Raw genomic sequence first — 16,553 nt, forward strand, 5'->3', positions numbered from 1 at the left:
TTGCAAACAGCACCCCGATCCCTGGCCTACTTCCTCAGCTTCGCTTTGGGTATGGAGGAGACACCGCTGCTAGGCTTGCCTACTCCCGCCCACGTGTTTTCTGAGAGCTGAGGTTTCCAGGTGCTCACGTACGCAGAAATTTAAACAGGGAGGAGCAGGAAGAGTCACCGTCAAAGCCCCCCTCGGCAGTGCACCAGCTGGTACAGATTTGGATTTCTGTGTGTGAGCAGGAGGTGGGGAAGGATGAAGGGTTGGTCCCCACTGCAGCAGGTGGACCTGGCACTGGTGGGTCACTGATGATGTTTCTCTATCTGGCCACATCTGTTTCTGCACTTGTGGAAATTTCTCCAGATTCTGTGAATAGGTTGAATGTGTCCTAGAGTTTTAGGGATTTTTAATCTTTCCTTTTTGCATCATCACTGGTCATTTAGTGAGAAGCAGAAAGAGGCTGTTAGATTCGATCTTATACTGAAACTCTATAATCAAGTTCTTGACTTTAATGGTAGGAAAACCCCCTTCCTGGTATTAACATACTGTGATACAGTATGCACTAGTATAAAGCAGTGGGGTTCTGGAGAAAGACATGGTTTAAATCCCAGTTTCTTTATTCACCAGTTGCTTTGACCTTGGCTTGTCACTTATTAATTGTACCTGCACTTATTAACTGTACCTTCATAGTCAAGCTTGAAAAGTTCTGAGTTCATGTGCATAGTGTTGAAACACTCAGAAAGAACCAATGCAGACATTACCAGTACTTTGGGAACCATACTTGGTTTCTTGGCTGCTGTAGGTAACTACTCAAAGTGCTTTTCAAAGCCCAGTATAAAGGTCTTAAGAAATGGTTATCATTCTTAAAACAACTGTATGTGTGAAGACTGCTTTGAACTGTGTCATAAGCTAATTTTGCTTTTAATTAAGTCTCTAATTTAACCAATTAAACATTAATATAAAGGGGGAAAAGTTCAGTGGGAGAGTGGTTTTACCAAGGAAATGACCATATCTTACATTTAACAACTCCATATGGAAGTGTAGTTTTTATTAGCTCACTGAGTAGATTTCCATATGTTGAAGAATTTGCCAAATAGGTGAAAAGCCAGCACAATTAAAACACATTATTTATTCCAAGTTCCATCAGTTTAAGGTTTTTCAAAAGTTATTACAGAAGTGAATACTGAAATCAGAAATAAGTTTGCACAGCTGTAGCATTTACAACAAGGTTAATATCTACATGGGCTTGATTTAAAAGACTCAGGGTGTTTCGATTATTCAGAATCCATGAGGAAAGTTTCGAAGTCCAAGTCCAAGTCAGATACGAGAGCACTTACAAAGTCGTCAACGGAAGGGCACTTCTGAAGCATACCTGCAAACAAGAAAAGGTCAGCAACATGCTCACCGCTTGACAACAGGGAGGGACAAAGACACAAATCTATTGGTTAGAGAAACATCCGGCGTTTTGAAATAAGCATTTGGCTCTATAACCTGATTACCAGAACATTTCCTAAAGTCATGTGAAATACGTGGACCCTGAAGCTATTTATGATTTTAATGCACTTTTACTGTCAAATCAACATTTAGGTTAGAGATTTAGGCCCACATATATTTTTATCTTTGCATATATTACCATGTACTTGTAGGGTGTTAGAAGACTGAATTTTTTAGTTATCTTTGGGATGATTTAGAAGTTAAGAAGTTTAATTCCTTATCAAGTTTTATATATTTCAAAATCGATCAAGTGTTAATTCTTTTGCAAAAATCTTATATCAGAATCAAGTAACTGGCTTTCCTCTAAATTTTCCTGTCTTAGAGAACTCCTACTTTGGCAACTTACTGTGTAATGCAGAAGTCACTTAAAGTCTCTGGTACTCAAATTTCCTCATCTAATTTACAAGGTTACAAAGATAAAACAAGAAGATATAGTAGAAAGTAATGAGACACCATATCTAGCATGTATTAAGAATTCAATAAAAAGCTAAATTTATCTCCTTTCTTCACTCCAAAGAAGCCAAAGACAAAGATTCAAGTAATCAAACTTGTTGCTTCAATCTATATTCTTGGCAGAAAACACTGACTCAAGGGTTGAGCAGGCTCTATATGCTGACATTTAATTTGGGGGATGGACCCCATAAAACCACTTCCAACGCCAAGATATTAAAAGGTTGCCAGAATCCTCTATTATCCTCTTAATCTTTCATGCAATTCAATTAACATGTCCTGAGCATTTTCTGTGTGCAAAGGATAAGGCCAGGTCATGAGCACCCAAAGACAAGTAGGCTAAGTCACAATATGAGGGTGAGAAGGACAGTCACAAAAGTAAACTGTGGGGAACTGGATATCTATATCGAGGGGAACTGTCCTCGGCCCCTATCTCATATCATACATAAAAATTAATTTGAGATGGTCACAGACCTAATTGTAAAAGCTAAACCTATTAAGTGTCTAGAAGAAAACAAAATATTTTTGTGACTGTGAGGTGGGCAAATGTTTCTTAGGACACAGAAAGCAATAACCAAGAAAGAAAAAAATTGTATGTTAGATTTCATCAAAATTTAAAATGTCCACTCTTTAAAAGAAACCATTAAAAACATGAATGGGCAAATGACAGCGTGGGAGACAATACTCACACAACCTATATCTCACATGGACTGGTATTGAGAATATATAAAAAACTCCTCCAACCCATCATAAAAAGATTTTTAAACATTACAAATGGACAAAAGATTTGACCCTTCACAAGGTCAGACCTTTCATAAGAGAAGAAATCCAAATAAATACATACAACTAATAGGCACTGAGAAGACACTCAACATCACTAGTTATCAGGGAAATGAAAACTGAAACCACAATGAGATGTCACTGCACACACACCGGAACAGCTAAAATTTAAAGAAACTAACAATGCAAGTGTTGACAAGGCTGTGGGAAACCTGAATTGTCATAAATTTGTGGTGAAAGGGTCAAATGATACAACCGCTTTGGAAAAAGGTCTCGCAGTTTCTTATAAAACTAAACATATGCCTACCCTATGACCCAGCAATTTCACTCTCAGGTATTTACACGAGAGAAACAAAAGTATACATCAACAAACAAAGGACTTGTACAACCCCGAACTGGAACTAACACAGGTTCCTACCAACAGAATATGGATGAACACATTGTGATATATTCATATAATGAAATATTACTTAGCAACAAAAAGGAACAAATTATTCGTACATGCAACAACATGGATGAATCTCCAAAACACTACACTGAATGAAAGACGCCCTACACAAAGGCGTACTTACTGTTTGATTTCATTTGTATGAATTAAAAAATGGGCCAAACTAATCTATGGTTAAAAAAAAATCATAACAGTGGTTGCCTTTGAAAGTGGAGATTGGAATCAACTGAGAAGATCATACGGTGGCTTTCTGGTGTGATGATAATGTTCTATATCTGGAGAGTGACTTGAGTTATAAACGTGTATACATGCGTCAAAGTTCATCAAATGGTATACCTAAGAGGTAAACAATGAACTTTAGTTAATGCTATGCATGCAAAAGTGTCTGATACATTGAAATGCATACAAATACATGATGGATTGACGGGCAGATGCAATTGCAACAAAATGGCAAGTATCTGAGTGTTTATCTTACTATTCATTCAACTTTTCTGAATGTTTGAAAATTTTCAACATAAAATTTAAGAAAAAAGTAAATTGTGGATGCTACTAGTAAACAAAGTGGGAGAACAGAGAAAGGTGAATCCCAATGAAGAGCTTCAGGAGGTTTTGTGAAGGAGATGGGAACTGAACAGAAACTTAAAAGACGGGGAAGATCTAGGTCCAAATTAGGGCCTTTTAGGTGGATGGGACTATATGAAAGGCATGAAAGTGAGAAAATACAATGCGAACATGTTGACCACAAAGTGGCCTGATTGGGTAGAACAGGGATAGGAGAGAAAAGACAGGAGAGGACTCTGTGGCTCTGAACCAGAGCAACCAGCAGGATTGCAAGGATGAACTGAGCTGGAACACAGGAGGAGCAGGACGGCATGGAAATCAGTAGCTTGTAAAGCATGAGTTGCAAGGGATGCTCCACATGGAGATGTCCAGGCTCCAGGGGGTGGAACAAACGCAGCACTCAGGGGATGGACCTGGGACTAGAGACACGGATGTGGTCATTGCCAGCAGGCAGAGTTTACGATGTGGGAAACAGACCAAGGACGGGTCTACATGGTGGACATAAAAATAGAAGCTCCAGACACATACTTGCAGACCACTAACTAGACCTGGTGTAGCTGAGAACACTAAGAATAATGGGATGTTTTCAATGGCAGTCCAAAATATTTTCATCTTCTTTCAAGTTCAAATGCTAATAGATCCATCTTAGGAAATATCTGAAAGTAAGAGGCAGTTGCTGGAAAACAATTTCATTGTTATGTTTTCATCTGTACAACTAAAGTTCAAAACACAATTTTCTTTTTTATAATAAAATAATCCTTATGGAGGAAAGCAGGTCTCTCCTCTGGTCCAGCAATGTCATTACTAACAGAAATGTTGGGTCTTTGGTGATCAGTAAGGTAGCGCATTTTACACAGTACCTTCTAGAGATATGAGGTTATTACTACTCAGATTCAGTCTGATAATAAATCAGGTTTCATGCATTTTCTGTGTGCCAAGTTTCTTGATGCTGAGAACGTTTGTAGAGAAAATATTTAAACATGGCTTTCAATAAAATGTGCTAAAGTATTACACCATTTTCTTCTTTTTAATATTTGAGACATTTCTATAATTACATAACAGGTCATTTATAATTAAATGACTAAAACTGTCAGAAGGAAAAACCATTTATTCAGAGCCAACCTATTCAGGTAAGTATGGCCATCGTGTTCCTTTGAAGTGGTTCCCTTCAACGAAGCATGCCACTATAAACAGAACCGGCTCTCTCCTCCTGGGCAGACAGACCTAACTAGCACACGTCGCTCTCCAGCCTCTCAGAGAATGGCGACTATGGCAACAAGAGAAAAACACACACTTGTGGTCTTTTCTAATCAAATATGGTAAGAGCTAAAAGGTTTGGTAATTTCGTACATAATGTGATTGCTAAAGATGAAGTTCAGAAAGGAGGAAATCAGGATCTACAGGGATAAAACATAGCGACTGGGGCGAGAATTCTGTGGAAATTGTGGAAATTGTTACAGTATCCTTGCTCTAATTAGATTTAAATGTTTTCCAATGTCAACTTGAACTAACCCCTTCACAGAGAATTAAAAGAAAAAGCAATGTTTTTAGGCAGTTCCACAAATAAGAAAAATTGAAGTTAGCTTTTATATATGTATATAGTAAAAATATTCCAGGGACACTTTAATTTTGTTTTTTAAAGCTGACAAAGATGTCCCCTTTGTCTTCAAGTCTTAATTTTAAGAGAAAGTCAGACTTTCTTAGAAGCCCCCGGGACCAGGGTGGAAGCTGGTGAGTCCGTAAGTGGGTGGAGCCGACATAGCTCACGGTGGAGATCACCAGAATTAGACGGGGTGGGCGGAATCGATTTTGCCAAAAGGACCCAAACAAACAAGCAATAACTTTATAACCAAAAAGAGAAAAGTGTCACTAGCAATATACAAAAGACAAATGGCCTTAGGACACACATTGCTCATTAGTTCACAAAAGGAAAACAGGTAGTTGAGTTTCATCTACTTGCCGTACTCAGAGCGACAGAAAACACACAATGAGCAGTCAGAGAATGACGGTATAATTTATGTTTCTCCTCATTTTACCTGAGAGGCAAATGGGCTAATAAAAGATGGTACAAGCCAGAACATTTTCATTCTGACTGCTCTGCTCAAACTGGCCTGTCTCATAGCCTTGAAGTACTAGGGCAATTATTCTAGACCTGACTAAAATAAATTATGATATCAAAAAGATTCCAAGACTGACTCTTAGAGCAGTAAAGGGTTCCAAATTGCACTGTGCTGTTCTCCAGTGACTGCTGACAGACGGCGGGAAATACAGTGAAGGTAAAGGCATCTGACACAGACAGCAGGCCTGGAAAGGGTTCACCGGAGACACCGCCATCCACACTCCCAACAAACGACGACGGCCGCGTACTGAGCACTCACTGTGTGCCAGGCACCGTGCTATGAGTAGGAACCACGGGTGCACCGTGAGGCACCTACCTTTACAAATGAGAAAACAGGCAAGAAGAGGTCTCACAGCATTTCTGGTTGTTTTTGTTGTCTTTTAGCCCTGGCAGTCTGGTTACAGGGCCCATGCTTTTAAAGCACTACGATATAAAAAATGTCTCACTGCTTCTTGATGCTCCATGTGACCGCGTGTACTCAACTTATCACTTATTGCCTTGCTTGTTTATTACTTATTACTACTTATTGCCCTTACTGCCTTGAAGACAGAGCCACAATGTCCACTGTTTTCCTGGCAATCCAGCTTCCATTCTGTGGAGTACATTTTATGAGCAGTCACAACCATGCAAATAACCAGAGGGAAAGGACAGAGAAAACTGGCTTCTGCTGACAGGGCAGCAGGCTGGTGCTGGCAGCAATGGCTTTGCCCAGCTGCGTGTGACCAGGGCGGGCTCTCACAGCACGAGCAGGAGCCTCTCTCTATCAGGGCACAGTGCCCGTGGTGCTTGGTTGTTGCTGTAGCTCTGGTCTTGGCTTGATACTGGGGTAAAAAGGGCCTAAGAGCTTTGTGCTCGAGGATGTCTTCTGGGTGGCCTCCAGGTATCGCAGGTAACCCCTTGCAAACAGAAGCGTTGATGTGTCTAAGGGGCTCCTAACTGCATACTTCCATGCTTTTACCAAGAAAAACTCTGTCAGCTCCAGGATGAGTTCAATACCTGGACAAAGCTGCCCAGTTCATGTCCTGTTATTTTGTAATATACGTATGATATATTTTTATTTTTTTTCCTTTTTGTCTTTTTTTTCGTGACCGGCAACGGGATCGCAACCCTCGGTGCTGCGCCCGCACCTCGCTCAGCCAGTGAGCGGCCGGTCTGTATGCGGGATCCGAACCTTCGGCGGGAGCGCCGCTGCGCTTCCCAAGCGGCGCACTGTAGCAGTGCGCCACCGGGCCGGCCCTATACGTATGATATATAATCTGACCAGACCTTCATTTAAAAACCGACATGCCCCTGACCTAAAATCTTTAACCCCTTGAATGCCCCTTTGGATGTACAACTAATACAACGCTTTGAAAACGTGACTGAGAGCAGCTGGCTGGCACTTTGATCATGCCTCCAAGCCCACTTCCAAAAGACAGATCTTGTTCTGGCTCCCTTTGCTAAGAGCCTGGGGTGAAATCGTTTGTGTATCATTTAATTTCGAGAATACAGGGGATTATCAGGGCAATTAAAAAACATTAAAATTATATTAAGCCTTGGAAGAGAAGTAAAATAGTTACATCTCCTCTTTGAGTCTATTTCATATATTGCTTAACACCAACCAAGGGTACTCAATAAAACAAAATTGTGTGGGCCGGCCCGGTGGCGCACTGCTACAGTGCGCCACTTGGGAAGTGCGGTGGCGCTCCCGCCGAGGGTTCGGATCCCACGTACAGACCGGTTCCCGCTCACTGGCTGAGCGAGGTGTGGGAGCAACACCGAGGGTTGCGATCCCGTTGCCGGTCCCGGTCCGGTCCAGGCACGACACTGAGGGTTGCAATCCATTGCCGGACACGAAAAAAGACAAAAAGGAAAAAAAAAAAATTGTGGTTGAGTTCAGTCAAAGTTTGGTGGAATAGATAGCCCCCAGCATCACTCTCTCCCACAATAGACCAATTTACAACTATTAAAAAGCAATGACTGCCAAGATGGGGCTGCTAGAGCTCAGGGGAAGAGGAGGAGAGACTTACAGAGCTCATGAAGGCAGGAGAAGCCATGATGAGAGAAAGAAAGGATTGCTCCCAGCATTTCAATACCCGGCTGCTTCAAGGCTGGCCCTGGTGAGAGCACACGGAGCAAGGGATGGAAAAAGCCACAGCTATGCCCTTTGTATGAAGTTGCCTGGAAGGGAGAAGAGTGCCTTGGTGGCTCCCAGGCCAGCAAGACCACTAACAGGGTTCCTGTGGACCCACATGGGCACAAGGAGCCACCGACAACAGAAAAAGGAACCACCAGAGGATGGTGAGTCATCACAAGGGACTGGCACATGGCCTGTTCCATGGGAAGTGTTTGGAGTGCGGGCGGTGGGGGAGACAGGCCCACCAGGGGAACACTGGGGCACAGCATGGACAGCTGATCTACCCTTAATCAGCACAGGCCCACTCTGTATAGACTGGTCAGGAATACAGAACTGCAGGGATGCAGTTTGCTGAAAAGACTCAGGCCCAGACCAAAGTTTCCACACAACCCAAGTGTACTGGACCTCACAAGACCCAGAAGTACTTACAAGGTCAATTAAAACCTGAGCTGCACAAAAAGCCTTCCCCAAGGAGTGAGCAGCAAAGCACCATTTTAGCTCAACTACAGGGCTCAAGTGCTGGTTCCCACACGAATTACCCCCATTTTAGAAGTAAGCAAAGGACAACAAATTAGTTCCAGTGCAAAGTTTAAGTGGTGGGAACAGCAAATAATCCAACAGAGAACTGAAAGAAAAAACAAAGCACCCACAGATCATAGACAAAGTTTGATATTAACCAGTAAAGGTCTACCACCACCAAAGAACACCTATAACACCTAGAAGGACCAGAAACCCCCTGGGGTCCTGAGCCAGGGTGGTAGGGGGCCGAGGGCCTCAGCCACACCCCCTGACATCCACAGCCAGCCCAGCAATGACCACTGAGCCACCACAGGAAGTGCCCCAGGCCCACAAGCTGGGGTGGTGGGGGACCGAGGGCTTCAGCCACACCCCTGTGACATCTGCATCCAACCCAGTGATGACCCACCCGCCACTGGAAGCCTCCTGGTCTCCCTTGCCATCACAGGGTGGGGGGGCCATGGCCTCAGTCATGCCCCCCCTCCTTCCCCCTCTTCCTGCCCTATTTCCCTCCCGCTTCCCCTCTTCTTCTCCCCCTCAACTGCTCTGCAACAACATCTTAGAATGAGGCATGGAGCTGGGGAAGCCAAACCCAGCCACAACTAGGCAAGCTGCCACCACCGCCCTAGGGCCCCGCCAGGATCCTGAGGTGTGGAGCTGGGGGAAGCCAAACCCAGCTGCAACCAGGTAAAGAGCACACAAAAAACACCATTTTCATGTGGGTAGCCCACCACAGCCACCACAATTGCCATGGCTGCCACAAAATTGTCTATAGCAGCAGTCACAGCCACTGTGCAGATGGCACACTAGACTCTCAACTGCACTGACAGAAGGGGAGGCACCAGCAGAGACCGAAAAAAAAGAAGAGGTCTTCTGTCTCCACAAAGCACAACCCAGAGTAACAGAAGCATCACCTGATTTACAATAATAGGGGAGGACTTGATCACACGTGTGTCAGTACTGGACAGATCATGAAGGCAACAAACCAACAGAGCAACAGTTCATCTGTCAGATGGAGAGAACAAATCTACGGTTATTAGAGGGGGGAGGGACAGGGGGGATTGGACAAGGGGCATAAAGTATAAGTATGATTTGTAACCATGAATATGCTAATAAAAAATAAATTTAAGAAAAAGTTTAGTGGAAGACAAAGAGGAACGAAGTAGTGATGAACACAACCTCTGTAAGGCTCTTCCCTCCCCTGTCCCTCCTGCTCTCTGCACCCGAGTACCTAATGTAAAAAAACAAAATATCTATCTATCTATCTATCTATCTCACATTCTATTTATCATGAAGGTGCTATACAAAAAAATTACTGAGAATCTGTCTCATAGAAATGTATGATCCACTGGGTCTAAAAGTGTAGTTCCCAGACCCACATCACTGGTGTTACCCAGGAACCTAAAGGAAATGTCGACACTTGACCTCACCCCGGATCTACTGACTCTGGAGCTGGGGTGGGCCCTGCCATCTGTTTTGTGCTCCCGGTGGTTCCGCTGCCCCCAGCTGTGAGACCCGCTGCTCAGACAGACCTGTGGAAACGTGGCAAAGCTGAAAATGAGATTTGGTTTCCCTCGGTTGACAACTGTAACTTGAAAAATATTCAGCAAGAAAGATACATGATTTTCTATTCAACTAAACTAAAAAACATTTGTTTCTCAAGTAAAATAGAGAATATAATTAAATCAAGCAAAATCAGAATTTGTTTGGGACACTGTTCAGTTACGATTGCCAAGTCCCAAGAGCGATGACACAGCCAGCTGGAAAAGCACCTAAAATGATCAACTGGATTTGGTATGAAAATAGCCTAAAAACCCATAGGGAAAGGAGGTGGCCAAAAAGGGACCTGGTGTAAGCCCGGGAGCCGTGTGGACACTGGGACCTGGACTTGCTCGTGGGAGGCACCGGAGGGGAGGTAGCCTTTAGAGGTTAGAGCAGTGTTTTTATTTTAAAAAGTTAAAAAGCAGCGTGTACTTGGATTATCACAAGCACCCTGGAGAACGGTGCTTTATGTTTATCAATTATTGACTCTTTTATGAGTAAAGCTTAGAAACACATCCAAAAAGCTTCTTTTATGTAGCAATTGACCGTTCAGAGTTTGAGAACTAGAACCAAACCTCAGCCACGGAGGAGCTACTTCCCCGAGGAAAAGAGCAGGCAGTCGGGCTGGGCGCCGGCAGTGCGCAGGAGTGTCCTGAACCGTGCTAAGATGGGGGACGTCACGGGTGAGTCCCAGCAGCAGGGTGGATGGGAGCCACGCTCTCTCAGCTCCCCGCAGACCTGGACTCTCCCTCCTTTAGGTTCTGAAACGAACGCCTCTGCCTGCAAGCCGGGCTGCACGCAGCTCTCCAGCGAGAGGAATCCCACCCTCCCTCACTGCATGTCACTGCATGTCAGGGCCTCTGCCCATGCACTTACTAGGAGTAACATGTACTCAGTGCCCGTGTGCCAGGCACTGTGTGCTGGAGACGGCAGGCACACGGATAGGAGACACTTCTGTTCTCAGGAAGTTCCTTAGTTGGGGCAAAACCCACGGAAACGCGTAATTGTTCAGTAGAACAAGGTGTGCACAGGCACGGAGGATGCAGGGGAGGGAGTGGCTGACAAGCTGCAAGCAGGGACACTCAGGAGATCCCTGATACAGTTCTGTTGGGAGGCAGAGCGGCGGTGAGAGAGAAGCGTGGGGGGGCAGCTGCCCGCAGATTGCAGGCTGCTACAAGCAGGGGCAGGAACAGGGCAGACACAGCGACGAGGGGAGACCAACTGGCAAGTGCTTGCTGTGCAGACCCCCACCGGTTTCCCTCTGGTGAGAGGAATGGTTTTGCTTTAGGGCAGTGGTCCTCAACTGAAGGCAATTTTGTCCCCCAGGGGACATTTGACAAGTCTGAAGACATTTTTGGTTGTCACACTGCGGGGTGCTACCAATGGCATCTACCACGTACAGGACAGGCCCCACAACAAGAACTTATCTGGTCCCAAATGTCAACACTGCTGAGGTGGAATCACCACTGTAGCCATGACTGCAACCTGAGGGACATCTTGGCCAGAGTGCTCTCCCGCCTTCACCACGCCCAGGGGTGCGAGGCGGCCAGATGTGTTCTCCTAGGAACTGGAGTCTTGAGAAGAATGAGAAGAAGTCTGAAGACAACTGAGCTGACCCATTATGGTCGCAGCACCTGAATGAGCACACCGGGTCCTCGTGCCTTGACCCCCCAAGCTGCCCTTCCCGAGCCCCGCTCCCACTTCCCCTTTGATTCTACAGCCTCCTCTGCACTGTTCCAAAAAATGCCTCTTCTGCTTTGCTAAGCCAGACGTGGTTCCATTTCTTTCAAGAAAATTCCCAGTTCATCACAAGATCAGTTCACAAGTTATTAAAGGGGACTTAATAATTATCTGGGGACATTGATATTTTTGTTTGATCAAGGGCCAACTTTGCAGACCAGGGTTTGTACCAGAAGACAGTATTTTTTCATTTAAATGACTTTGTCTTTCCTCTGATTCACAGAGTCTGAGTGATATGTGAGAGCAAGCTTTAATGTCCAATGTCTCCTCTCCAAGCTCCCCGGGGAAGCAGGAGGTGGAAGAGGGCGCCTCACCATGCACAGCCTGGCTGGGGTAGCAGGAGGTGTGAGGGGGATGGGGAGATGCAGAACGGGGCTGCCTCCATAGTCTGCAGGTCCTCCTGAAACTGGGTCTTTCCTTGTGGAGTCGGGGAAGGCAACGCCCTCCTGTTTGTGGGTTTCAAAGGTGCAAGAGAAGTCATGGACTGGGTGTGTGTCCACGGAGAGATGATGCCCAGGTGCTCTGTATTGGGGCCAGGTGGATGGAGTCCTGACACTGACCAGGAGTGGCCAGTGTTCAAAGGCCAAGATGGCCAGGACAAACAGCTCATCAGTTCTTTAAAATCAAAGCTAAAAGCTAATACTCTCACATTTCAGCCACAGCCCTGGACTTGGTTTAAATTAATCAAGTCCCATCGGCCAAGTTTATATTTAAGGCCTACAGATATTACTTATCTAGGAGGAAGACTAGTGAACCAAGAAGAGTCTCAGGCTCCAAAAAGTAAATGTCCTGGGGGACCTCCTGCTGGAACAACAGCGCTGAGTTTGAAAAGGAGCGCAGCCTCAGGGGCACCAGGCAGGTGTGAATTTTGGGCTGAACAGAGAGAAAAAATAAATTCTTCATTTTCTAAATACAATTTCAGATGCTGCCAAAGAAGGCACTATGTACTGATGGTTGCAGCAAGGGTTTGGTAAGCCATTACCCTGGGCTAACCAACTGCTTAAGGGACCTCAGACCAGTCACTTAACTTCCCTAAGCCTCGTTTCTGCTAGAAACAAGAAAAGGTAAAATATTACAGTTCAGTACATTTGAATTTCAAAATATTGACATAGTCATCTACTTTGCTAGATTATTAAAGAGATTAAATAAGATAGTGCTCTTTACCCACAGAAATGCTTAGTAACTGGCAACAATAACAGCCAGAACCAAAGGTTTATAAAAAACCTATTTCCCAGTTCAAGAGTTGAAGGATGAGGTTGTTTATTGTTTTTGCACAAGTTGAATTCCAAAACAATGTTCTATGATTAACTACTTAGGATATTATCATAAAACTCACAATCATGAATCATTGATGACTTTACTTTTTTCTACTTTTTGCCTTCTGCTTTTTATCAGATAACTGTTCATTTCAAAGGAAACAAACAAAAGATACAACTAAAATCACTTTTCTACCTATGAGCAGCTGTGACAAAGGTTTATTAAGAAGAGATCACGGGATGATGGGGAAGTTCTGGAGATGAGTAACGTGAACAGCCACGCAACGCGGGGTGGACAGCATTGTGAGCACGCAGCACTGTAAACGCCTCTGAACTGTGCACTTCAAAATGGTTAAAAGGTAGATTTGATGTTATGTACACCTTACCATAATTTTTTTTAAAAGAAGAGCTCAAAAGTACTAAGAGCCTTTGATTCGCCCAGATGTGCAGCTTCCTGTGCCACCCCCGTCCTTTATCACCAAACATAACAATAACTTGGATATACCAAAGAGCAGATTATCTACACAGGTTTGGAGTGCGTAAAAAGGAAGTCTGAGTATTCCCCACTCCACTTCTAAAAACCCATTATAATAGTTAATGGCTATTTTTTCTGCTGAAATAATTATACATGGCAAACTCAGCTCAGACTGATTGAGAATTACAGCTACAGAGGCTGGCCTGGCAGTTTGAAAAATCTGAAGTGAATTTTATGAGATCAGAATTCTCATTCCAGACCCGTCTCTCCCAAGCCTAGGGCAACCGTATGGCCCACCTTTAGGACTTTGAAGTTATTCTCTGCTACAAGGCTGTGGTTGCCCACACCCTTTTCTAAAGGTAGATTCCCACTATCTATAATCAGTTCCTGAGAAAATCAGATTATCGGCCAGAAAGTAAAATTCCTCTCTTCTTTGAAATGAGAAAATTCTATTGCTCCCGAGGCTGGGTTCCTTCCTGTCGCTGTTCAGTATGAGGCTGTACCTCTGTGAGTTACTGATGGGACAAAGGTGGAGCCTCTGAACTTGTGCTAAGTAGAAGTTGAGTCAGCAAGTACAGCCCCACAGATGTGCTCTGTTTACACGTTAGTTTATTTTAATTTTGTTGTCAAATTTAATCATTCCATTCCCAACTACATTTCTGGGTTACAAAACACATTTTGCCTTTTGAAGCTGGATGCCTTCCTTAAACAAACACACCCACATGTTCAATACACACACACCCTCTTAGAAAAATCAGTGCATTTACCAAAGAGACGTCTTAGCCCTGGGAACACAGGTGCTGTCTTCCCTTTCTTTCTTCCAAAAAGCTCTCAGCTATTTCAGAGGCTGTGTTGGGTAAATATTTAACAAGCCAAAGATTAAGGATTCTATTTACTTGGCTATTATTCTGGGTTATTGAAACTATGTCGCAATCCTAAAGCTACTTAAATTCTAACTCTGATTCCATGACACGCTTTCCTCGTTCATTCCTGTCACGCTGTGCAAAAGATTTCTGCCAGCGAGTGTGTTGAAAGTACCAAATCTTGCTGTGCATCCATGCATTTGCATTCAACGAATCTTATTTTGGTATAAAGTGTAAGGCAAGTGATACTTTATTAATTCTCGCTAGCTCATGCCGCCTTTCAGATCTGTCCACATGATATCTTACTCTGAGAACTCAACAATATCTTCTTTGAGCATCAGTGTATTCCTGACAAGGCAACTCAGTTGCCAAAAATTATAAAAGAGCAACGGGAAAAATATAGTGGAATATGCATGCACCTATTTCCAAAGCAAAAGCTTCCTGGTATAACCTGAAAAAGAAGTTTAAGGCATTTCCAGCCCACGCGAAGTGCGTCAGAATGCCTGATCCGAATCCTAGTTCCCGTTTGCTGCTGTGTGACCTCAGGCAAGTGAGTTACTTAAGGACCTCTCAGACTGGTTAGAGAATTAAATGAGATAACACATGCAGCCTGAGTAGTACTTGGCACATCAAAACTACTCAGCAGTTGACTTCAGCTGTAGTTATTGTTACTACTCTCGTTACTGTTGCTGTTGCTACTACTGAACTCTCTCCTGTCCGTTCAACTCTAGAAATACACAAGTACTAGAAAGTAGTCTTAGTAGCTAATATCCAACATAAGGTATTACTTGTCTTCGGAAAATGAGTACACAAGACTCTTGCAGCATTTTAGTAAAATCCCTATCCTAACGTGAAATGCAAGGAAGACAAAAATAAATCTAGGGTTGAAATTCCAGTTATTTTGAGTGTGCAATTTAAGATTTTAAGAATTTTTTAAAGCTGAGTTTTGTTTAAATTGCTTGAAGGGGAAATATAAGTGGAAGTTGGCCTTTCTCTTGACTCTACAGCTTAATCAATCTAAACATACATTTAGTACCTGTACGGATAGAGAGTAAGAAACCAAACGTGCGTTACCTGACATACTCTAACTTACACGATGAGTTAGAAAAAGAATTTGGTAATGATATTCAAATGTTTGAGATGTGCAAACTCTGAGATTAAGCTACAAAAAACCTTTAATGTAAAGATGAACTACATAAAATTAAAAAATCAGGCTTAGTTATAATAAATCTTTAATCTAATTTCATTATTAATAATGTTGCAGAATAGTCGAAAAGAAAAAGTATCTCTTAGTGATAGTTGGAAAAGACTCAAATGCTAGAAGACATATGAAAATGATATTTCAGGAAATGAGCATTAAACTGAGAGAAATTTTCCTGTCCCTCTGCTCTGTGACAATGTTTCAGGAGATGGTTAGCAAATGTCGACTTCAATTTTTTCAACTAAAAATCTCTAAATTTCTATTATTATTATTTATTATTACTTAACCATACATTGGTGAACATTCTAACCGTAAATCCATCAGTGTATCTCCAACGTCACTCCTGCCTGAGGTACTCATGGCTCCTAATTTCCTCAGTCCATGAAGCTTGATGCCTCAGGGTGTCAAGCAGGAAAGCCGAGAATCTAGATCCAGAGCTGAGGGAAATGACATCTGCTTTCCTGGCTTGTTTTTAGCCCACTGTGCACACATTGGTAACCACATGTTAAGAATACCATCTGTGGGCCGGCCCAGTGGCGCACTGGAGAGTGCACCGCTTGGGAGTGTGGTGGCGCTCCCGCCGAGGGTTCGGATCCCATGTGGAGACCGGTTCCCGCTCACTGGCTGAGCGTGGTGCGGGCGCAACACCAAGGGTTGCGATCCCGTTGCCGGTCAGTAAAAAAAGACAAAAAGGAGAAAAAAAAAAAAAAAGAATACCATCTGTGGGCCGGCCCAGTGGCGCACTGGAGAGTGCACCGCTTGGGAGTGTGGTGGCGCTCCCGCCGAGGGTTCGGATCCCATGTGGAGACCGGTTCCCGCTCACTGGCTGAGCGTGGTGCGGGCGCAACACCAAGGGTTGCGATCCCGTTGCCGGTCAGTAAAAAAAGACAAAAAGGAAAAAAAAAAAAAAGAATACCATCTGTAATGACCACCTTTTAAGGACATTTTATGATGTTTCCATTAAGCAATCAAAGCACTGAAGAATATTATCTACATTCCTTTCA

At 43.6% G+C, this 16,553-nt stretch overlaps 1 protein-coding gene across 2 annotated transcripts in view; it reads right to left on the minus strand.

Annotated features, from left to right (window-relative positions):
- Positions 1-1,097: 1,097 nt before the first annotated feature.
- Positions 1,098-16,553, minus strand: part of MIPEP (mitochondrial intermediate peptidase) — a 160,780-nt gene continuing 145,324 nt past the window's right edge. For both annotated transcript variants that reach the window (XM_008581663.1, XM_008581664.1), the window contains exon 19: positions 1,098-1,360. In XM_008581663.1, the coding sequence (XP_008579885.1) occupies positions 1,263-1,360 (98 nt within the window). In that variant the 3' untranslated portion in view covers positions 1,098-1,262. The remainder of the gene's footprint in view (positions 1,361-16,553) is intronic.

This window comes from Galeopterus variegatus, unplaced genomic scaffold (genome assembly GCF_000696425.1).
Source record: "Galeopterus variegatus unplaced genomic scaffold, G_variegatus-3.0.2 Scaffold2429, whole genome shotgun sequence".
NCBI classification, from domain to species: domain Eukaryota; kingdom Metazoa; phylum Chordata; class Mammalia; order Dermoptera; family Cynocephalidae; genus Galeopterus; species Galeopterus variegatus.